Source organism: Dasypus novemcinctus, chromosome 24, assembly GCF_030445035.2.
Source record: "Dasypus novemcinctus isolate mDasNov1 chromosome 24, mDasNov1.1.hap2, whole genome shotgun sequence".
NCBI classification, from domain to species: domain Eukaryota; kingdom Metazoa; phylum Chordata; class Mammalia; order Cingulata; family Dasypodidae; genus Dasypus; species Dasypus novemcinctus.
Window position 1 is genome coordinate 35,897,496 of NC_080696.1, and position 22,552 is coordinate 35,920,047.

General features: G+C 58.9%; 2 protein-coding genes across 4 annotated transcripts; one reads left to right on the forward strand and one right to left on the reverse strand.

Annotated features, from left to right (window-relative positions):
• Positions 1 to 5,302: 5,302 nt before the first annotated feature.
• Positions 5,303 to 21,078, reverse strand: NECAB3 (N-terminal EF-hand calcium binding protein 3). Of its 3 annotated transcripts, none has more exons than XM_071211641.1 (13): positions 20,904 to 21,078; positions 19,038 to 19,062; positions 17,441 to 17,549; positions 16,433 to 16,458; positions 16,117 to 16,214; positions 8,345 to 8,481; positions 7,981 to 8,099; positions 7,765 to 7,859; positions 7,617 to 7,670; positions 7,020 to 7,132; positions 6,802 to 6,879; positions 6,220 to 6,311; positions 5,303 to 6,125 (listed from the first exon to the last, which is right to left on the reverse strand). In XM_071211641.1, the coding sequence occupies exons 1-13, from the start codon at positions 21,012 to 21,014 to the stop codon at positions 6,097 to 6,099; spliced, it is 1,086 nt and encodes a 361-aa protein (XP_071067742.1). In that variant the 5' UTR covers positions 21,015 to 21,078; the 3' UTR covers positions 5,303 to 6,096. The 3 variants fall into 3 exon arrangements, with proteins under 3 accessions (XP_071067742.1, XP_058142897.1, XP_071067743.1); XM_058286914.2 differs by having other exon boundaries at positions 7,765 to 7,844; positions 20,904 to 21,067; XM_071211642.1 differs by lacking the exon at positions 6,220 to 6,311 and having other exon boundaries at positions 20,904 to 21,067.
• ACTL10 (actin like 10) lies at positions 14,245 to 15,102 on the forward strand. Its single transcript, XM_058286915.2, has one exon. The coding sequence runs from the start codon at positions 14,245 to 14,247 to the stop codon at positions 14,980 to 14,982; it is 738 nt and encodes a 245-aa protein (XP_058142898.1). The 3' UTR covers positions 14,983 to 15,102.
• Positions 21,079 to 22,552: the final 1,474 nt, after the last annotated feature.

The window sequence follows — 22,552 nt, forward strand, 5'->3', positions numbered from 1 at the left end:
TCTGTCTGCCTAGCATAGAAGCACATTAGGTAGGTAAATCAGCAAACCACAGCCCCTTAGCTCTAGAAAAAAGATTTCCAGGACTAAGATGATAGGTAGTAAAATACTGTGTTGGTATAAACAGAACTTACTATAGAAATGGCAAACTGAAAAACTTTCTATCACCACAAAACACCCAGATCCCAGATAAATTACAATAAATTTTCATTTAACTACAATGCAGCATTATAAGAAAGTGTAGGAAATCAAGGACTAGAAAAAAAACTGAAATTAGGTACTTGAATACAAAAGAGGAAGCTTGTGCTATTTGAGAGCAAAAGACATTCCAAGAACTCCAGAGTTTGGGGTTTACCTCTGGGGGGAAAGATAAACTAGACTTTAAGCCTATAAAAAGCCGAGTAAGAAAACCTATGTGGGGAAGCGGACTTGGCCCAATGGACAGGGCATCCGCCTACCACATGGGAGGTCTGTGGTTCAAGCCCCGGGCCTCCTTGACCCGTGTGGAGCTGGCCCATGTGCAGTGCTGATGCGCACAAGGAGTGCCGCGCCACGCAGGGGTGTCCCCCGCGTAGGGGAGCCCCACGCACAAGGAGTGCACCCCGTCAGGAGAGCCGCCCGGGGCGAAAGAAAGTGCAGCCTGCCCAGGAACGGTGCCACACACACGGAGAGCTGACACAAGATGATGCAACAAAAAGAAACACAGATTTCTTGTGCCGCTGATAAGGATGGAGGCGGTCACAGAACAACACACAGCGGGTGGACACAGAGAGCAGACAACGGGGGAAGAGGAGAGAGGGAGAGAGATGAATAAAAAATAAATCTTAAAAAAAAAACCAAAAAACCTATGTGATGCCAGGTCATTCAGGGGCTTTGGCCTCAGTGAAAAGGCACAGGGAAAAAAATGTCTGTGATAGGACCTGAGTAGGAAACATTTCTCAGCCTGTTTGAGAGAGAGAGAGGAAAAATCTCACCAGAGAATCTAATTTAGGTCTAATACCTCCTGGGACTAGGGTTCAGATTTATACTACTCCAGACGTCAAAGAATCCCTGGGATGAGATTCCAGGCTTGTATATCTCCTGGTGTCTGGCAAAACAAAAACACATCTTCTGATGTACTTAATTAATAAAAATACGCTTAATTAAGGTACTTCAGGATTCTCATATATATCGACCAATTATAAACTGCCCCCTAAAATTACAATACATGCAAGGAAATAAGCACCATGAGCAAGAGTCAGCAGGAACAACAAACAGTTGAATGAGACCTGTGGGAATAAACTATTGGAATTATCAGAAGCAAAATATAAAATATACGAAACCTCTAAAAATGGTGCTGAAGGGGAAACGGACTTTGGCCCAGTGGTTAGGGCGTCCGTCTACCATATGGGAGGTCCGCAGTTCAAACCCCAGGCCTCCTTGACCCGTGTGGAGCTGGCCATGCGCAGTGCTGATGCGCGCAAGGAGTGCCGTGCCACGCAAGGGTGTCCCCCGCGTGGGGGAGCCCCCCGCGCAAGGAGTGCGCCCGTGAGGAAAGCCGCCCAGCGTGAAAAGAAAGAGCAGCCTGCCCAGGAATGGCGCCGCCCACACTTCCCGTGCCGCTGACGACAACAGAAGCGGACAAAGAAACAAGACGCAGCAAAAAGACACAGAAAACAGACAACCAGGGGAGGGGGGGGAAATTAAATAAATAAATAAATCTTTTTAAAAAATAATAATAAATAAAAATAAAAATAAAAATGGTGCTGAAAAAGAGCAAAAAGAGACTAAACTAGGCAGATTTGAAAATAGAATTCTGGAAATAATCGTTGAGATACTCTGAATTTTTGAAGCAGATAAATGTGAAAATTAGTGAAGCATTATCATTCTGCAACATAGAAAGACAAGGAAATGGTTAATATGAAAGAATTCCTTTTGAAGGGCAAGAAGGGAGGGAAAGCCCTTTTATTTTTCACCGAGGATGGAGTCAAGGAACGTATTTACTTTTGTGTTTCTCAGTATAAAGAAAAACACTTGTTCTGAGGTTATATAATCTCAGATGAGGAAACCATACAACAACCTAAACTCATCTTGCCTGCCTGAGCTTGTTTTGAACTGCTGGTATTTCAGAGTTACAAAGTCAACGTACCCCCAGCTCGGCCTTGCCTTCAGCAAGGGGAACCAGCACCACTCCCTGCCTAACCCAAGGATGGCCTCATTGGCTGGTTTTGGGCGCCCTCTTGTGGACAGAGCCAGGCCAGTTCCCTATACTGGGCATACTCACCTTCCTCTCTGTTCTAACCTTTTCTGAGGCTGCCCTTCTGCCCTGTGAGTTCAGTTCATGTTTTCTGGGTGCCTCCCAGGGAGTTCCTGAAATGATCAAAACTCAGCCCGCACCCTGGAGGCCCACACCAGATCCACCCTCCTAGAGCTGTGCTCCTAGAGCTCAACTTTGCCATCCCATCTGTCATCCTGCAGGCCCCAGGGCTTGGCATCGCTCCTTCCTTTGTTGTAGCTGCCACTGCCGCCTCCAGCTCTGGGCTGGTTTCCACTGCCAAGAGGATGCCCTCTTCCTCAGCACTGTGCAGCCTTGATGATAAGTAGCCATCAGTACCAGGGACAGGCTAGCTAGCTACGTTGACCCGGCACAAGACACCTACTCTCTGGCCTTGTTTCTTCATCTGTAAATTGGGGGTGCTAATTATGACTACACCACTGGATTTTGCAAGGGTCAAACGTGGTCATGTGCGTATTGCCCTTAGCACGGCGCCTAGCAAACAGGAAGTACCTGTGAACTGTGGTTGTCATGTCATTTCTCTCCCCTGCCAATATGTGATTTCCTAGAGGATTCATCTTTGTCCCTAGCACCCAACTGAGAGCCTGGTGTCTTGCTCAAATTGCATCTATTTCAATAAAACTTACAGGGAACAGAGGTGGCTTAAGTGATCAGGCGCCTCCCTCCCATATCAGAGGTCCCAGGTTCAGTTCCCAGTGCCTCCTAAAGAAACAAAGACGAACAGACACAGCAAGTGCCAACAATGAGGGAGTGGGGAGAGATAAAATCTAAAAAAAAAAAAAGTCCATCCAGTCAGAAGCCCACCTAATCTGTTCCTTCATTTTGAACAATCAGAGACTACAGTAAGGGGACTTGGTGAGAAGCGGCCATGACTCAAGCAGTTGTAGGCTCAAGCATATGTAGGACCCAGGTTCGATCCCCAGGACCTCCTAGTAAAAAAATTAAAAAGTCCCAGACCTGCGCAGTGAGGTTCAGGCCCTTATGCGGCAAAGTGACACACCAAAAAAGACCATGACACAACCAGATAGGAAATAAAAGGGGGTGGGGGCAGGGGGACTTGGTGTGCACGCCTCTCTCAGAGCCAGAAGGCAAAGGCAGCCATCGTAGACTGGCCTGTCTCCCCAGCACCTGGCCTGGCACTGGGCCAGTCCCCTGGACGGTTTGAATGTGCGCAGGCACAAGCACAGGTGTGAGGAGGGTGAGGCAGGTGTGGGGAGTGCTGAAAGGTGGAGGTGGCAGCTGATGACAGGTGTCCAGAGCTCTTGCTTCTGCAGGACTGCCTGCCCTCGACCTGGCTGCCAGCCTGGGACGTTTCACCGTCCCCAGCACTGCAGGTGCCCAGTGGTGTTGAAATCAGCTGAAGGACACCAAGAGTAGAACATTGAGGACAAAATGTAAAGGCTTTGGGGACCTCTTCTGTGTCGGCATCTCGGAAGTTCGTTTTCTTGAGTTAGTGGCTAACTCCAGCCTCCTGTCTCCATTCGGCCCCCACACCCAGCTCTTTCTCCCTGCCCACTGGCCCCTCACACGTGCCAGGAGACTCTCTAGTCATCGTTCACAGCTCAAACCAAACGTCAGCTCCAAGAGGTCCTTCTCCAACCCCACCAGACTAAACACTCCCTCCCCTACCTGCAGGCTCCTCCCCAGCACTTCCAAGCCCTCAGCAAGGGAGGCAAGACAGACTATTTTTATTAAAGTTAATTCTCAGAACTCCATTGCCAAGCAGGCAGGTACCTAGAGGAGAACGTCAGGAGGCACTCACTTCCCAAACGTGAGATGGAGGGCTTAAGCCTCTGTTTCAAGATGGCAATGGGAAGGCTTTGCATTTGGCGGGTCTGTTGCTGCTGCTGTTTGAGGAGGACATTAGAGCAGAAGGCAGAAGGCAAGCGCATGGCTTGGCCTCTTCCCTACCAAGGAACAAATCTTAAGGCAGCCTCAGGGCCTCGTGGTTGAGGCCAGCAGCCCCTTCGAGGAACTGCCAAGAGAGCGGCCTGGGAAGCGGGGGCGCAGGAGGGCAGCCCGGCACTGCGCGGGGTCTTTGGTGGGGGAAGGGAGTTCTGCGTGTCTCCACGGGTCTGAGCTCCTGTGAGAGCCCACTGGGAAAGCTTCAGAGCAGGGTCTTGCCTGGAATCCCAGGCTGGGGCTGGTCCCACCTGAGCCGTCCTTCCTGGCCATGCCCCAGTGCCCAGCAAGGACCTGGCACTGCCAGGGCACCCGAGAACACCGTTTGTTAAAACTTACCATGGCTTCGTCAGGACGAAGCTCCTTCGAGGTTCTCCACCTATCAAGCCTCACCTCGGGCCCTTCTTCCCTCAAGCCTGGCCTCAGCCCCCCGCTGGGCTTCCTCCTCTCCTCAGGGCGGCACACTGCAGTGTCCTCTGCCCACAGGGAGGCCTGGGGGGTGCTGGAGAGCACCCCGCAGCCCAGGGGCTTCCCCTTTAGAGCCTGCCTCCCTATTCACCTCCCTTCCAGCCCCCAGTCCCTTCCCCGCCCCAGGATGGCTCAGGAGGGTCCCACTGGGGCTGAGTCTCCTGGAACCATTCCGTAACAGCTGGCAGTGGTAGTGGCAGCACAAAGCTCAGCCTGGAAGGGCCAGTGAGTGCTGGGGAGGGGGCTGGCAGGGGACGAGGAAGGTGTGCGGAGGCGGCTCTGGAGCACGGTCTTCTCACAGGAACCCAGCCACGTTATCTAGGACATAAGGCCCAGCTTCCCAGGCCTCCTGACATAGGGCTCTGGGCTCTGCCCCCAACTCCACATCACACTCTGTTGGGGAGGAAGGGCCCGAAGCTAGAACCCCCAGCAGATCCGGGGAGGGTTGAGAGCAGAGACCATGTCCACTCTCCTTTCCCAGGCAAGACCCCAGAACCAGGGAGTGAGGAAACTTGGATTATCTACAAGCGTGGGGCCTTGAGATAAAAACCCACTGATTTATCCAACTGTCAGAAGAGGCGCCTGTGCTGAGCTTCTGGGCTGAGGCGCGCGCCAGCCCCACAGCCTGGCCTTCCTGCAGAGGGAAAGAGGAGGCAACGCCAGGGTGACCACTGCCTTTATTGCCTCCGTGCTGGGTGGGGTTCAGAGGTCCCTGGGGACACAAAGTGATTCTGGGACCAAATTATTGCTACTTGGCAAGGTCATCTTGGGGCTTCCTAAAGTGCCTTACATGTGGGTGGGATAGGAGCATGCAAATTATAGGCAAATGACATGCAAACCAACCCAGGAAGCTCCAGAGGTCTTTGGTCCAGCTACGAGTGCTGGAAAAGCCTGGAGCCTGCTGGCCTGGGAGAGTGACGGGGATACCCAGGGCCTTACCCAACACCGCAGCCTGGTCCGGCCTGGTCTCTGGGGTTGGGGTTCGGGGTGGGGGTGGGGTATCCCTGAGCATCAGCCCTGGCTCTGCCACCAGCTGGGGAGGGATAGAAGCCCCAGCTCCAAGGCAGAGGGAAGAAAACAGGGCACCCACTAGACAGTCAGGTGGCCTGAGGCCCAGAGAGAAGAGGGACCTGTCTTGGGTCACATGGCAAGGTAGGACAGCAGGGACGAGAAACCAGGCCTTCTGAGCCCAGGCGACCAGAGTGTCCCGGCGGCTGAAGCCACAATGAAACACGCTGATAAATAACTAGAAAGCCAGCAGCCCAGTCCCTGGTCCCCGGGCTGAGAGACCATCACCAGCTGGGCCGGGGAGGCCTCCAAGAGCCAGGGCCCAGGTCTAGGAGAAGGCAGCGTCCTTGGTCTTGTCTCTCAGGCCTTGGTGCTGAGTTGGCCAGTCCAGAAAGCTCCAGAGGAGGCAGGCAGGGCCCGGGGTCCTTGGCTTGAGCAGGCCAGGCTCAGTTATTATTCATAATCCACCAGGAGGCTGTAGGTCAGAGGCTGGGGTCAGGGGCCATCAGGGACCCACTTCCCTGGCCCCGGTCCCTGGGCTGTGGAGAGGGGTGGGGGTGGTAGCGCACCTGGGAAGGACACAGTGGTGAGGGTGTCCGGGGCCTGCAGGTAGTCGATGAGCATGCGCTGGAAGGCCTTGCTGCAGGTAGACTGCTGGTGCCTGGGGGGCCGGGGGGTGCGTGGACTGACGACCAGGACCCCACGGTTAAGGGCTCCCCACGCCTGCCCCAGTCCTGCTGCCTGGGTTCAGACCCCAGTCATCCCTTATTCTGACTCTAAGCCTTAGTTTACTCCTCTGTGAAATGGGGACAACTGTGTCTACTTCACTGGGCTGGTATGGGAAATGAAACAACACACTCAAAGTGCTTGGCATAGGATGTGGCACACGGTGAGAACAGTGAACATTTATTGAGTTCCTTCTGTGTACCTGGCACCATGCTCAGCTCTTTACACATCATCTTGTTTGACCCATACAAGGCTGGAACTGTTATTACCCCATTTTGGACAGGAAGACATGGGCTCAGAGGAGTCAGGTAACTCAGTGGAGGTCACACAGCCAGTGAGCAAGAGAAGCAGGATTTGAACCCATGGCTGTCTGACTCCAGGGCCCATGCGCAATAAAAATTAGTGGGTAACACCATCACTCATACCTTCTCCAGGAGGCCTCATCCCGCCAGAACTCATACAGGGTGAAGGAGGCACTGCCCAGCATCTTCTGGGTGGACACACTGTGGGGCAAAAGAGATGGTAGGCAAGGCCTGGAGCTGCCACCCCTGCTGCCCACCCCATCAGGGTGTCTAACGGGAGCCCCAGCACCCTGCCCCGCGCACTGCCTCTGGCCCCACACCGCAGCCAGCCCAGGACTCACTGCAGACAATGGCTCTGGGCCCCCGTGAAGTCCACGTAGCAGCACAGGGCACGGTGGAAGTCCGGCAGGGTTTCTTCTGCCACCTGGACCTGCCTCTGGGCCATGAGTATGTGCTGGCAAGAGAGGCAGCTCAGTGTGCTGGGGTGGGGCAAGGCATGGGGCGAGGCACTGGCCATGGCCTCCGGGACCCTTCCCTCCTTAACCTGCACCAGCCTCCACCTACCCTGGCCTTGGGGTCCTGCCCCACCCCCAATATCCCTTGACCCCCACCCTCCTCTCCCGATCCCCAAGGTCACTACCATGGTCCAGCCACCATCCCACCTTCCCCACAGTGTGCCGCTTTTCCAACTGCCCTGTCCACTGCACCAGACCCAGCTTTCAGAAAAGCAGGCAGGGAAAAGTGATGCCCAGAGAGGGCCAGTGATTTCCGCAGGGTCACAGAGCAGAGGCCAGACTCTGGCACCTGCCCACAGAAGCTGGGCAAGGGGACGTATGTGCAACGCAGAGGCTGGGTGAGCAGTCGGCACTGCAAACCTCCTCGCTTCACCAGCAGCCCCTGCGTCCACACATCCACCTGCCAGGCCCTCCTGGACTCACTGAGTCAGGCCCCTTGGCGAACTCCTCTTCCTGCAGGGGCTCCAGCCGGGGGGCCTGTGAGGGACACAGAGCATGGACCAGGCCTGGGCCTGGCTGGGGCAGATGCCAAGAAGGTCGTCCCCCCTGGGCACGGGCGCTGGCCGCTCACCTTGCACTCGAGCTGGTCGATGAGCTCCTGGAGGCGGTTGACCTGCAGCCGCCACTGCATCTCGGCCTCTGAGCTCCGCCCTGGGGAGGGGGTGCCTGTGGGGCAGTCAGGCTGGGAGGCCTCTCGGACAAGTTGAGGGGCCATGGAGGCGTGGGAGAGGCTGTGCCCCCCCGGGACCCCCCTTAGCCAGGCCTCCCGCCCCGCCACAGGCCACACCTCTGTCAGAGGAGCCGGGAGACCAGGTGGGTGACCGAGTGATGCACCTTGGGGCCCTGCGCCCTGCCCGCCGGCCGCCACGGGGCCTGCTCTGCACCGCCACACTCTCTCCACCTGGCCTAGGGAGAGTGGGGGGTCAGCCCGCTGCCCCCGGATTTGTGGGGCCAAGGACTGGGGTCCCTGGGACAGCGAGGCCCAGCCTCAAAGTCAGCCACCCCCTCTCAAGCCCTCGGGGCCTCTTCCCAAGAACATGGCTCCAGGACAATGGAGCAAAGGAACATGCTGAAGGCTGAGGGACTTGGAACGTGGGGACGACGTGCTGGCACGTGCAGGGCCCGCAGGTGGGCAAGGCCCCCTCTCTTACCGCGGCCCACAGGCCTGGGCCTCCAGGGTGTCCGACGCCCCCTCCAGCGAGCTCTGCAGGGCTTGCAGCTGGCTCACCGTCTCCCGCAGCAGGAAGCGCGTCACAAACTGGTCCACCTTGGAGGCCGCCTCATACTCCTGGAGGCAGAGGGGCAGGGTCTGCAGCCCGCCTCGGGGCAGGTATTTCTGAGTCAGTCGGTGGTGGTCTCTCTGGTCCTCCGCCCTTGCCCATCAGAGAAGGGCAGCAAGGTAGAAAGCAGAGGGATGCGGGCCTGGCCTCCTCTCCCGGGAGTGGGGAGGCGAACTCGCAGGGAGGCATTTGCTGGGATGGAGAACCCCAGCCCCCTCTCCTGTTGAGCTTGGGGGAGAAGGGGGAGAGGGGAGAGACGGGCGGGGGTGGGGGCAGCGAGGAAGGGAGGCAGGTCACAGGGCGTCCACGGGCCAAGTTTTATTGACCCATGACACAAAATGGTAGTATGTTGTGGCCCCAAATTCATAATGTCCATGTTGGTTCACTCATGCATGCGACAAACATTTACTGAGCATCTGGTACTAGGAGCTGTGGATACAAGGCAGCTGAATGGCTGTCCTCACACGCACATACTCCAGCACTGACCTGAGCCTACGCGGGCAGCACCCCCCAACTCCTGAGGCGAGTGGGGTGACAGGGAGGCCCACCGCGTGCCGGGCCCTGTGCTGCCCATCTTGGGATTCCAAGAAACTCACCAACTCCCTTCACCTCCTTGTGCCTCAGTTTCCTCACCTATAAAAATGGGGATGATAATACCCATCTCGCTGAGCTGCTTAGAGGCTCCAAGAAGTTAATTCCTTCCAGCCCAGTGCCTGGCACAGAAGCTCTCAATACAAGAACTGTCAGAATTTTTATTGTCAAACACGAAGAAGCCACACACGTGTGCCTCCAACAAGTCCGATGTCCTGAGAATGACCTCGCCCCACACGCAGTGAGGTGGGGCCTCTGGGGCGCCCCTGTGGAGGGCAGGCAGATGCCTGGACCATGCCCCCTGGGCTCCACCTCAGGGTGATGGGGCGAGGTCATTCTCAGCAACTATGACTGTTCCTTGCAAGCCAAGAACCCAGCTGACACAAGCACCCACTCTGTGCCACGCACTCTTCCACCAGAATCTCATTGTATCCTCAGAAGGCCTTACAGGACCCCTAATTGATCCCAGTTTGCAGAAAAGACTGACGACCTAGAGAAGTTGATTACCTCGACCAAGATCACACAGCATACGTGATAGGAACCAGGATTCAAACCCAAAGCCTCCGAAATGCGTCTCCACTCATTGCTGGCACCTTACAAGCATCACCTCATTCGTGATCGCCAGCCCAGTTACCCGGATGAGAAGCAGACACCCAGAGAAGCCGAGACAGAGCAAATGGAGCCAAGATTCATCTGTGGGCCCCAGGAGGAGCTTGGACCCTGGAGCCGGTGAGGTCGGCCCATGAGGTCACAATGTGGCCTCTCCCGGGCAGGGCCTCAGCCCGAGGGGAGGGCAGAGGCAGCATGGGCCGCGGCCCGCAGTGACCAGCCCCACCATGGGAAACAACAGTTCCCACAAGAGGACCAAAATGCCCAAGCAGGCCCGCAAGGAGAGGCCAGGCGACACGGACAAGGCCCTGCGCAAAGAGCCGCTCTTCAGTCACCTCAAACGGAAGAGGCCGAGCGTGAGTGCCGGGGCGGGGGGCGATACCTGGGCCTGGCCTTGTGGGCAGAAGTCCTAGGGGCATGGAGGAGGGGCTCCAGGAGCCTTCCTTCCCAAGGACAAGGAAACCCCGGGCCCAAATGGGCGCGGGCGGGGTCCTAGAAGTGCAGAAGGGAAGGCAGGCAGTCCAGGAATCAGGAGGTGGAAGAGAGCTGGGAGCCCAAAAAGGGTGGTCAGGAGGCGGATTCCTCCAACCCTGGGCAAAGGGGTGGCGGTCTCCACGCGGGGAACCCTGGACAGTTCCCTTACCTTCCCCTTGCAGCCCCCAGCCCCCAAACATGCTACGTTCCCTCCACTCCTAAAGCGGGCAGGGTTCCTGGACCTGGGCCTGGGGTGGTCGAGGGCCCCCGACATCAAGGCCGGGCAGGTGGGCACGGAGCCCATAAGTGTGGGCAGAGCGGGGTCTCAGGAGGTAGCCCTGGGGTAGGCCGGGCGGAGGTCCCCGGCGACCCGGCTGGGTGAGGGAGAGGCAGGGAAGGCCTGAATGGAACGTGAGGCAGGGGGTCGGCAGGGGCCCCGGGAACGAGCAGGGGGCGGAGTTCTGAGAAATAGAACCCGGGCGGCTGAGAGTCCCCGGGTGGGGGGCTGGGCAGGTCCCGGGTCGTGGGCTCGACCCCCGTCGGGCAACTTCGTCTCCCGCCCCCAGGCCAAGATCGTGCTGCTCTTCCCCCTGGACAAGCGGCAGCAGCTGGCCGAGGCTGCTGCGGGCGGGCGGCCGGGCGAGGACGCGGCGACTGCCCCGGCGGGCTCCCCGGCGGCGGCGGCGGCCAGGCTGCGAGGAGCAGGCGACGGCGCGGAGCGGCGCGAGATGAAGAAGATCCTGGTCTTGCTGCTGCTGCTGGACGCGCGCCTGCAGGAGGAGGGGCGCCGCGCGGCGGGCGGGGCCGGGGGCGGGGCCGCGCAGGGCTGGCAGCGGCTCTACGAGCGCCTGCTGGCCGAGAGCGAGGCTGACTGCGAGGCCGACGCCCCCGCGCAGCAGCCGCGCAACCCGCGCCGCTGCCCTCGCCCGCGGCCCTGAGTCCCCGACCTGGCCCCCCAGCCCCCGGGCCCAGCCCAATAAAGGCCCCGTAGCAAGCCCCGCGCCTGCTAGCTCTGTCTGAGGTGTCGGGCAGCGGAGTCCAGGAAGGAGGTGGAGGGGAAACTGAGGCCCAAAGTGAGCAAGGATGAACAGGGTGTGTTGAGGGTGGAACGAGAGTCATGACCTGGAACCAGGGCTGTCTTTATGTTCCTCCCTGTCTTGTGACACAAGGATCAGAACCCACTCCCATCCCCCACTCCGAACTGCGAGGATGTTTCTGGTCCTTCCTTCCCGGATCCCTGGCCCTGGATGGTGGGGTGCGCAAACCCAGGACACGCTACGCGAGGGGCTTGCCCCAGCAAAGGCCTGGCATCCCCAACAGTCCCCAGCATTCAGAAATCCCTCTGAAGTAGAAGGGGGTCCTAGGCAAACAGCCACCAATCTGGGGAGGAACTGTCATCCCACGGTCAACTGAGGTGGGGCCTGAGACTCAGATTCATACATCCCGTGAGATCACCAAGGAGGAGAGACCCAGATCCCTGAGGCCCCACCTCCATCCCCTTACCCCTACCCCATTCTGCTTGGTAATTCCCAGGCCCCTAAGACCCCAGACTTCCCCAAAGCACTTGATCCACATTCAGCACTTGACTCCCAACCTACTCCGTCCCACCCCCTTCCTCACACTGTGTTAAAGCCTCCTTCCAAATCACTTATCTGGCCAGGGCAGGTTCACTAGCTTGCTCATAAGCACTCACTGGCTCCCACTACCCGCAGGGAAAACCCCAAACCTATTAATGGGTTGTGCAGCGGCCCTGGAGGGCGTCTCAGTGGCAGCTGCCCTCATCCCTGCCCTGGCCATACTGCCCAAAGTGTGAGGTTTGCTTCCCCAAATCAACCATGAGAGCCCTGATGCTCTCTGTGGGCAGGATCCAGCTGCTTCTCTCTCTCCTGGTTCCCAAAGCTGGCTCCAGACCCTAGTGCTGCCCCAGCCCTGCCAAACCTGCAGCCGTCCTTCGCACTGCACGCTAGCAGCCAAAGTCAGGATGACAGACACCTTTGGGGGCAGTCTCGGCAAGGGTGCAGGTCCAAGCTCTCTAGAGGAATGGGCCCAGCTTCTATTCGAAGATACTTTCATCACAACACAAACAACACCCATCCACAATGCTGGCGCCAGGCTAGACGGTGCCCAACCCATAGCATCTCCTCCATTTCTTGTGAAAACCAAGTTTTCCCTGCCGCCCACACGGTTACAATCAGTGTGACCATATAACTCAATGTGGTCACGCCTCCTAGCTGCTGAGGATTGGTCCAATCAGCCCCTCCCCTGGGACTGCAATTCAGGAACTATAAGAAGCCAAGTTTTCTAGATGAGCATCCCCAAGCTGAAGCCAGTCTTTGGATGAAATAAAAAAAAAAAAAGACAGTGCGCATCTTGGGTTCCTCACAGCTCTGCCACTGGACCCTTGTTCCAGTCTGTTCCTGAGCTCAAAATTCACCCTTGCCCTTGGGACAGATAAGATCCTATAAATAAACTCCCTATTTTAACATTAGCTCACCCGAGTAGGTCTTCTACTTGCAACCAAAATGATCCTAAAGAGAATAATGAGGCTCTTTTCTGTGTGAGGATTATTACTAACTTCTGGAGGAAGAAACTAGGCCCAGAGAGAAGTTGGGACTTGCTCAGGGTTGCACAGTGAGTCAGCTTCAGAACTGAGCCAGGAACTCAGGACCATGTGAGGCCATGCGTTGAGAGCCAGGAAGGCTACGTGGGCTGCCTGGGCTTCTCAAGGCTGAGCACGCAGAAGTTTCCGGAGTGGCCATAGATCTTGATGGCTCTCCAGCCCTGGGAGGAGAGGGGCCACACACCTGGCCAGGGCATGTCCACAGAAATAGTGGGGGAGGAATCAGATGGAGTGTGCTGGGCAGATGAGGCCAGTCCCTTGGATGCCAAAATCACCGTCCCCGTCCCAGTCCCAGAACAGGGGAAGGGGCCAGGGATCTGTCCGGGGGGGGGGGGGGGCGGTTGGGAAGTATAGCCACTGCTAAGGACTGAGGTCACAATGAGTTCAGTCTAAGTTCTTTCCCTCCTTTCTTCTCTGAGCACTATTTCCACAACCAGGATCAACTTCAGCCAAGTCCAGGTAGGAGGTGCCAGGAGACCGCCTGGGGATCAAGGGCTGGGCTGGACTCCGGGATCCCCAAATGGGAATGTCTGTGCTAAAGACATTGCCACGAAGCCCCATTCATGCCTAGAGCTCCGCTGCTCCTGAAAGCCTCTCTGTATCTAAAAGGCTCAGGCTGGCTCCCTCACTGGCCACCTCAGCGAGGGCTGCGAGGGCTGTGAGCGTGGGGCGCACAGCAGAGGAGAATCCTGAGAGAGAGGAGGGCTTGGTGCACAGGCGGTGACGCCCGGCGCGGAGGAGGACGAAGAGGGGCGGGGGCCCGGCCAGAGCGGAGACTGGCACTTTAGTCAAAGGCCCTCGGCACCGAAAGCACGAGCTGAAAAGGGGACACTTGGCCGGAAGAGGTGGGACAGCAGGACCGGAGGGCGAGCCAAGAACGGAAAGGGATGGCCTTTGGCTAGGCTAGCCCTGACAAGTGGGACCTTGCCCAGGAGGCAGCGCCCAGAGCTGCATTTGGGACCCGTCTCGCGGTCAGCGGAGGAGCTGTCTCAGGCCAGACGCTCCGGGGCCAGGCCTCGAGCCAGGGGGCGGCGCAGCCAGGGGGCGGGGCCTCGGCGGGAAGGTGGCATCGGTAGCGGGGAGCCGCGGGGACCGCAGGCGGTCCTCGCTGGGCCGCATCGCGGTGGTGGTGGACCAAGGCTCGGGCTTCACCAAAGCAGGCTTCGCGGGCGAGAGCCAGCCGCGCCTGGTGCTGAAGAGCTCCAGCCTGGTGCCCAGCTGGGACCGGCCCGTGCTGCCCGGAGCGCCCGGCTGCGAGCTGGCGGGCGGCGTGGCGCGGGCGCACCCCATCAAGCACGGCCTGGTGGTGGACTGGGAGGCGCTGGAGGGGCTGTGGGAGCGCCTGCTGGTGGGCGGCCTGCGGGTGTGCCCGGAGCAGTGGCCCGTGCTGGTGAGCGACTCGCCATCGGCGCCGCCCGCGGGCCGGGAGAAGGCGGCCGAGCTGCTGTTCGAAGCCCTGGCAGTGCCCGCGTGCCACATGGCCAGCACCGCGGTGTTGGCGCTCTGCTCCACCGGGGCGCTCAGCGGGCTGGCGGTGGAGGCGGGCGCGGGCGTCTGCCACGCCACGCCCATCTACGCGGGCCACTCGTGGCACGAGGCCACCTTCCGGCTGGACGTGGCAGGCAGCACCCTGTCTCGTTACCTGCGGGAGCTGCTGGTGGCAGCGTGCCCGATTTTCCAGCAGCAGGCCCTGCCGCGCAAGACCATCACACAGCTCAAGAAGCGCTGCTGCTATGTGTCGCTGGACTTTGAGGGTGACCTCCGTAACCCTGCCTGCCACCATCCGGCCAACTTTTGTTTGGGCAACGGCTGCTCCATCCACCTCGGCAGCGAGCGCTTTCGCTGCCCAGAACCCATCTTCCAGCCGGGTCTGCTGGGCCTGGCTGCACCAGGACTGCCTGCACTGGCCTTCCGGGCACTGCAGAAGGTGCCGGCAACACTGCGGACACGGCTGGCTGACACCGTGGTGCTGGCTGGTGGCTGCACGCTTTTCCCTGGCTTTGCTGAGCGCCTGGACATGGAGCTGGAGGCTCAGTGCCGGCGGCATGGCTACGGGGCCCTGCGGCCGCACCTGCTGGCCAAGCCTGGTCGCGGCATGGCTGTGTGGACCGGTGGCTCCATGGTGGCCTCACTGCGTTCTTTCCAACGCCGCTGGATGACCCGGGCCATGTACCAGGAGTGCGGCCCCAATCTGGTGCACCAAGTGTTCAACTGACTCAGGATCCACCAGAGGGTGGGGCAAGGAGGGGGCACTGCAGAGGCAGAGGCTCAGCGGGCGGTGCTGGAGCTCTTTCAGAGGCGACCAGTGTCTGATAAAGTCTCAAGTGTTTCAGAATGCGAAGAGTCGTGGCTGGTGAAGGGCCACTCCCTGCCTGGGTCTGGGCCAGGAGGAGGTGGGCGGGGCTCCTGGGGCCCTGCTTTGATCTGCCACCTGAAGCCTCCCCAGCCTGTGTCAGTTCAGAGTACCCCAGTGCAGCGACCCGCCTCCAGGGCCCTGTCTCCATGGCAACAAGGAAGGGGATGGCCCCACTTGGGTCCAGACCACAGATATGGAAGTCCCTGCCAGATGTGGATCCCTTCCTCATCTACCCTTAGGCCATCCATCCCATGCCAGGCCCCAGGCCATGGCTCTGAAAAGCCACTAAATCACATGTGACAGCAACCTGAGAGGGAAGGCCGGTCCCCAGCTGTGTGCTCGTCGACGCTTCTGTAAAATGGGGGGTCAGGGATAACCCCAGGCCTGCTCACCGCTCCCTCCCAGGCCCCTTAAAAGAGCTATGGGACAAAGGGAGGTAGAGCCATTTCTTAAAAGGACCAGATAAAGGGAGGGGCAGCTTGTAGTTTTTTTAAGTCCCCACCCAAGGGCCTGGAACCCTGTCTGAGCAATGTCTATGCTTGTGTGGACCCGTGTCCACACGTGACCACAAACACGTAGCTGCACGCCACCCCCACCCCTGCTCGGTCCTGCCTTGAAACGGCCCCCTCAGTTAGGTCTGACCAATAAGAAACAGCAGCAGCAGCTCCAGGTGTTAAGCACCTCCTGTGTACCAGGCACAGTTCTGAGGGTTGGGAATAGAGCAGAGAACAAAACAGACAAAAGTCCCTGCCTTCATTCTCATTTAATTGTCACAACAAATATACGGAGTTAGGCTCTATGATCATCGCTGGTTTACAGATGAGGAAACCAAGGCCCAGAGAGGTAGAGATGCACAACCAGAAACTGGGAAAGCCAGGATTTGAACCCAGGCCTCTAGCTCCATGGCCCTGAGCCACGACAGTGGAGGCCCTCACAGCATGGCAGACGCCCCACCCTCATTTTGGGCCTCCCACCATCAGCCCCTCCACTCACCAGTTTGGTGGTGTCCATGGCAGTGAGCACTGCTCGGTTCAGGGACTCCAGTGCAGCCAGCACAGGCCGGTAGACGCCCAGGTGTTCTGAGAAGTAGTCTGTGTGCAGAGGAGGTGCTCAGGGGTTCCTGGACACCTCCCACCCCCACCCATCACCCAACTGCTTCCATTTTGGCTGCCTGGGGTTCCCCACCCAACCTGCCCTTAGCTGCCACACAGGCTGCATGTTCTGAGCCAGCGTCTCCTCTCCCATCAGGAGAGCAGCCACAGTCCCTCCTCACACCCACCTGCCCAGGAGCTCCTGCAAGCCTACTCACCACACAGCTTCTCTGTGTCTAAATTGCTGCAGGGAAAAGAGAAGGCGTCCTTCAGACCCTTGGACCTGGAACTGGGGCTTTAGACCCACGGGCGCCCTCACAGCAGCCTGTGTGATGTCTGCCTCCACCCCACATTAAGATGCCAAGTAGTTGGGAGCAGTGAGGAACTACTGCCCCACATCAAATGCTCTCTGATGAGTCAGACCCACCCTGGGCCTCCAAGGGGATCCCAGGCCAGCTGGAGACAGACTTGGAGATGGGCCAGAGGAGTCAGCTGGGAAGGGAGAGCCAGTCTGGCGAAGTCCAGGGGAGGCCTGTTCTTGGAAGGCCAGCAAGGGCTTCCTGGAGGAGGGCCTCCCTAAGCTAAGCCTTGAAGGACGAGGAATTTGACTGGGGTGTCTGGTCAAGGCGGGGGTAGGGGGGACGGGGACAGGGATGGATACTATAGGCAAAGGGTCCAGCCCAAGTTTCAGAAAAGGAGAGACCACAGAAGGCTTGAATACTGATCCAAAGGGTCTAGAATTTATCCTACGGGGAATGGAAGTGAGAGGGACAGCTCTGGACACGCGTGCACCCACGTGAGGAAGCAGGGTGGGGTCTGTGTCTGTGCCAAGGCTGGATGTGGGAGCACACGTGGGGAGGTGTTTGTGTGTTCATGCACCTGTATCCATGGGTAGAAGCAGGCAGGGCCCCAGCTGTCCCCAGCCACCCTCTGGTCCCTGTGGGAAGCAGGAATGGGGAGGGATGCCTGTGGGCTGAGCCACGGGTGGTGACTCAGGCCTGGCTATTTTGGGGTCCCAGCTGGAAGCAGTGTGGGGGGCAAGGCTGGAGCTGGGGAAAGAGTGGGTGGTGGGTAAATTTGGCACCAAGCCCTGGCACCCCTCTCCCTGCCTCCCCCCACCCCCTCCTGTCCTCCATAAGGATCCAAGGCAGCAGGGACACAGTGGGGGTGGGGACGAGCTAGCCTCACATCCACCCGTGGCTCAGTCATTCCCTCTCTACACTCACTCGGTGGGATGTCCATCGATGCCGCTGAACAGTTCCTGCAGCTCCTCTGGGCTGAGAACCCCATCAGCAAAGTAATTCTGGAATTCCTCGAATGACAGCTTACCATCATCTGGGTGGGACAGGGAGCAGAGTTGGTACCCCTAATCTCTGGCTGTACCCCCTGCCACCAGTTCCAGGCTCCCCAAAATCCTCGCAGCCTCTCACCACCACTCAGCCAGGTGGGATGGATTCTGAGCTCGGTGGGGGCATGGCTGTGGGGACAAGGGGGCTAGGGCTCCCAATGAAGGCAGCAGGGCCCACCCTGTAGGTGCCCAAGGGACAGGGCAGTATACACCCGGCATCAGGTAACTCAGTAAATGACTGCCAAGCAAACGAATGAACAACAGCCTGGGACATGGCCAGCGCATGGCAGGACCTAGCCATCACGTGGGAGGACTTGGGGGCAGTTACTGCCCCACTTGCTGGCCGGCCCCACTCGTGCTCTGGGAGGACCCAGAACCTTCACCAAGAAGCCGCAGGGAGGCAGATGAGACCCTAATAGCTGCAGCCTCGGTAAGAAGCAGCAGGCTGCCCCACGAGGGACAAGAACCCTGTCCCAGGGGGCATGTGAAAGAGGCTGAGAGCGCTTGAGTGGGATGGGCAAAGGTGGGATTTGGCTAAACGCAGGTCTCTCCCCAAACAGGAGGGTGCGTGGAGCTGGGTAGGGTCCAGGCCTTGCTGGACAGAATGCCCTGATCCAGGTGAGACCACGTCCCGATCAGTGGGTTGCCCAGACGGTCTCAGTCAATGTGAAGAGATCCAAGGAGGGGTAAGGAGTGGGGACAAGATCTTGTCTCGAGGCGGATCAAACAGGAAAGTGCCTGAAGACCCCGGAAGGAAGGAAGCTCAAGGCTAACTGGCCAGTCGGGGTGAGAGCTGCTCCGGGTCATTCACCGGCAGCACCTTGATGCTTGCTGGGCTCCCCAAGGGCTCCCACTTTAGCTTCCAAGGTTTTCTTGGACCAGGGCAGGAGGGGCTGACTCCCTGGACCCTGGGCCCAGCTTTATCCTGCCCAAAGGTGGGGTCTGTGTCCACTAAGCCCCCCTGGGTCCAGGTGGTTGTTTCATAAGGAAAGTTACGATGTCTTTAAAAATCAAAGAGTGAAGCCCCCACTGGCCTCCTCTCCTTACCCCAGCCTTCCAAGTCCCTTACACGGGGCACCCGGGACCAAGCACCATGCCGCCCACCACTTAAAGGCTCTGGGCCCTTGGGCAGCCTGCCTCACTCCATGGGTTTCTGCTGCCCTCTGCTCTAAATGGCACCAAGAATCCCACTCCAGCCGGTGTCTGTAAGGACATCACTGTGTACCATCACTGTGGGCACAAGAGTAAGTCTCCCACCCTGGGCCTTTGGCCAAACCACATTCCCTTCCCTCTCCATCCTGCCAAATTTGGCAAAATAACATTTCTCTGGGAAGGATGCCTTGGTTGAGTCTCCTGACTCAGGCCTCCCCAAGATCTGTCTACACTCTTGACTGTGTCCCGTAACCCCCAACCTTCCCCTGGGACTCCCTGATGCCCCCTGCCCTACCCCGCCCCCCAGGGAAGGGCACACTCACCATTCTTGTCTGCTCTGCGGAAAACCTAGAGGACAAGGGTGGGGGGTGGGAGTTGTGAGTGGGAAACAAGAGGCCCCCATCAACCCAACAGGGCCACAGCTGGCCTGCCTGCCCCCTGCCTCGCCTTTCTCCTGCCCAGCTTGGTCCCGACACCCCCTCACCCAGCTCAGCCCTGCAGGAGCTTTGCCAGCAAGGGAGGTACAGGAAGAACACACAGCAGGTCCCACCACGTGCTCACTCTCCTGCGGGGTCTGGCCTCGTGGGGAGTGCTCCAGGCCGGGTCCTTACACCCCCACCCCCCATACCTGGAGCCCAGCGCAAGCTCTGTGTGACACATCAGCCGCTAGCATGGTCCCAGCTTGAAAAAGGTTGGGGAGAGGGGCCAAGATGCATCCTGAGGACCCTGGGCACCTGTCCCAGAACGGAACCCCCAGCTCTGCTGTGTGGCCTGGGTCCTCTCCAGACTCTGCCCTCTCTGGGCTGTTTCCCTGTGTGCTTGGTGAAGATCCTGGTATGCCAGGCAGTAGCTAGTCCTCGCTGTCAATGGCTCAGTCTTCTCACTAGCACAATGGGGGAGCAGGCTGGGTAAAGTTAACCCTTCCAGGGCTAGGGCTTCCTATGAGGCCAACTCAGTGTGAGGGCCTTGGGCAGGCATGTGTGTGAGGGTGAGGGAGGGTGGTAAAAGAGGGGGGTAGACGTCATATTTATGGAAAAGCAGAGGTAAAGGGCAACAGAAGCAGACAGTCCTTGCCTGTCCCAGGGACTAGAGACTCCCAGGTCACCCAAAGTAGCCTAGCAAAGGAGTGACTGGATGGCCAAAGGCTGGGCAGAGAATCCCCATCAGGCTCCAGGTCCGAATGTCACCCCTGCCCCCCTGCTGTTTTCTCTGGGAGTGAGACTCAAGATGAATCTAATCCCTAGTCTGGCTCAGAGAAGGTCTGCCACGGCCTTGGGGTCACACAGCAACCAGGTGTAGTCTGGTTAGGGTAGATCAAGGTAATGGGGGTGCTAAGTTAGAAATGAGGACACGTGGGATCACACCCTAGTGTGCCTCTGTTTACATTTGTGACCTTGGACATGCCCCAATCCCTCAGGCCTTGGTTTCCCCATCCAGGAAGCAGAGGGTCGGGATCCTTCCAGCCAGTAGGGCTGTGGTCACAGTGCTGAGTCACTGTGGGGAGGGGGGCATTAGACGGCCTTTCCCATTGGCAGGTACCTCTGAGAGTGGGGGCATGAGAGGCCAGGGCAGGGCTGAGCGCAGGGGTGAAGAGTGGGGAAGGGGCTCAGGGCGGTGCCTGCAGCCCAGCCAGGCTGCTCCATGTTGGTAACTATGGGAGGCTGCAGGACCACCCATCACCTCACGGGAGGGGTCCGCAGGCCACAGAAGATGACTGTGGGTAGCTCTGATACTGTAGGACCCGGTAACCCCTGGGTTGGGCCCGAGGGGCTCGGAGATCAGCCCGGGCTGGAGTGAGGGGCGCTCCTGGGTACCTGGGGCTGCCATAGTTAAGGCACCGGGACAGCCTCTGGGATGATGGGGCAATGACACTGAACCAGAGTCAAGGAGCAATAAGGAGGGACCTATTGAGATAAGAGATAAGAGACCTAGGGGAACAGAGACCACAGGGTTAGCGGGACAGAGAGACACGGTGAGAGAGACAGAGACAGACCTGGAGGGAGAGGCACTGCCACCGACCGACACGGAGACAGGGGAAAACACGTTAAGAGAGGGACGCTGAGACGGGCACTGGGAGGGACCGAGAGCCCTGGCGAGACACGGGAGCCGGGAGACCTGGAGAGACACCGCGAGAAACTGAGACAGGCCCCCGGGCGGCGACCCGCGGCCCCTTCCCGCCCCCTACTCACATCCTGGAAGAGCGCGTGTCCGGCGGGCACGGCGTCGGGCGTGGGCACGGGGGGCCGCGGGGGCGCGGGCGGCCGCAGCAGGCACACGGCGAGCAGCCCCGCGCACGCCATGGCGCCGCCAGCCGCTCGCCTCGCACTCCGCGGCCGCTCCGGGCTCCCGACGCCGCGCCGCCGTGGGCTCGGGGTGGGGGGCAGAGCCCGCCCTTTGGCGCCGGCGCGGACGCCGCAGGCCCCGCCCCCGCCCTAAGCCCTGCCCCCAGGCCCCGACGCCCCGTGGGTGGGGAGTAACCAGCAGCGAGTCATGGGCACTCTGCAAACCCCTTCGGTAGCCTCAGTTTCCCCATCCAGCAAATGAGTGCAAAGCCCGGCCTCTTGGTAGGCAAGAGCTGCAGCGTTTAGCCCCGCGGCTCCGCTGCGGGAGACCCCCGATGGGGAGCCCACTGCCCGAGGGGCCCTCTTGGCTGGAGATGGGCGAGGGAAATGACGAGCAGCCCTGGAACTGCACCGGACGGCTTGAGTGTGCCCACCACCCAGAGCAAACACGGCAACTGCAGAGTGATGCCCTGTGGGTGTCCTGGTCTGCAAAATGGGGGGAATGGTAGCCACCTAGGAGAGATGGAGGTGGACTGGACAGGGCTCAGAGAAAGCTCACCCAGGGGCTTGTTAAACGGGCACAGGCAGACTCTCAGCTCCCCACTCCCCCACACCTACTCTCCTCCACCTTTAAACTTAACTGCTCCTTCTCCCCACCTGCCTCTGCCACTGCACCCTCCCCCCACCCCCCCAGTTGCCTGCTCTGTGTCCATTCGCTGTGTGTTCTTCCGTGACCACTTCTATCCTTATCAGTGGCACCGGGAATCTGTTTCTTTTTATTGCATCATCTTGTGTCAGCTCTCCGTGTGTGTGGCGCCATTCCTGGGCAGGCTGCACTTTCTTTTGTGCTGGGCAGCTCTCCTTATGGGGCGCACTCCTTGTGCGTGGGGCTTCCCTACACAGGGGACATCCCTGCGTGGCAGGGCACTCCTTGCGCGCATCAGCACTGTGCATGGGCCAGCTCCACATGGGTCAAGGAGGCCGGGGGTTTGAACCACGGGCCTCCCATGTGGAAGACAGACGCCCTATCCATTGGGTCAAGTCTGCTTCCCTAGAGGGAGCCTTTAAACGTAACCAGGACATGTCACCTGTTTCAGACTCACCTTGTCCCGAATAAAACCTAAACTCAAGTCTCCCCTTTCTAGCCTCACCCTGCCACTCCCATGTGGCTAGAAAACTGCAGCCGCACTGGCTTCTCTCAGGTCCTCTGTGCCCAGCTCACTCCTGCTGCAGGGCCTTTGCCCCATGTGAAACCAGACTGGTGTGCATTTCATTTTCTTCATGTTAACTCCTATTTGTCCTCAGCCCAAACACCACCTCTCCCAGGAAGCCCTCCTTGAACTTCTCATTTGTGAGCCTTCACCATCAGACCCAGAAAGTCCCATGAGGGAAGGGTCACATGTGCCACAACCCAACACAGCATCAGCCCACAGTAATTATTTGCTGCACATTTTCAAATGTCCATAAACAGCAAGCCAGTCAGAATGGGCTCTATGGGGCTGGGGCAAGGCAGGCAGTTCACTTAAGCCTTTCTCTACTTCTGTGGCATCCATCAC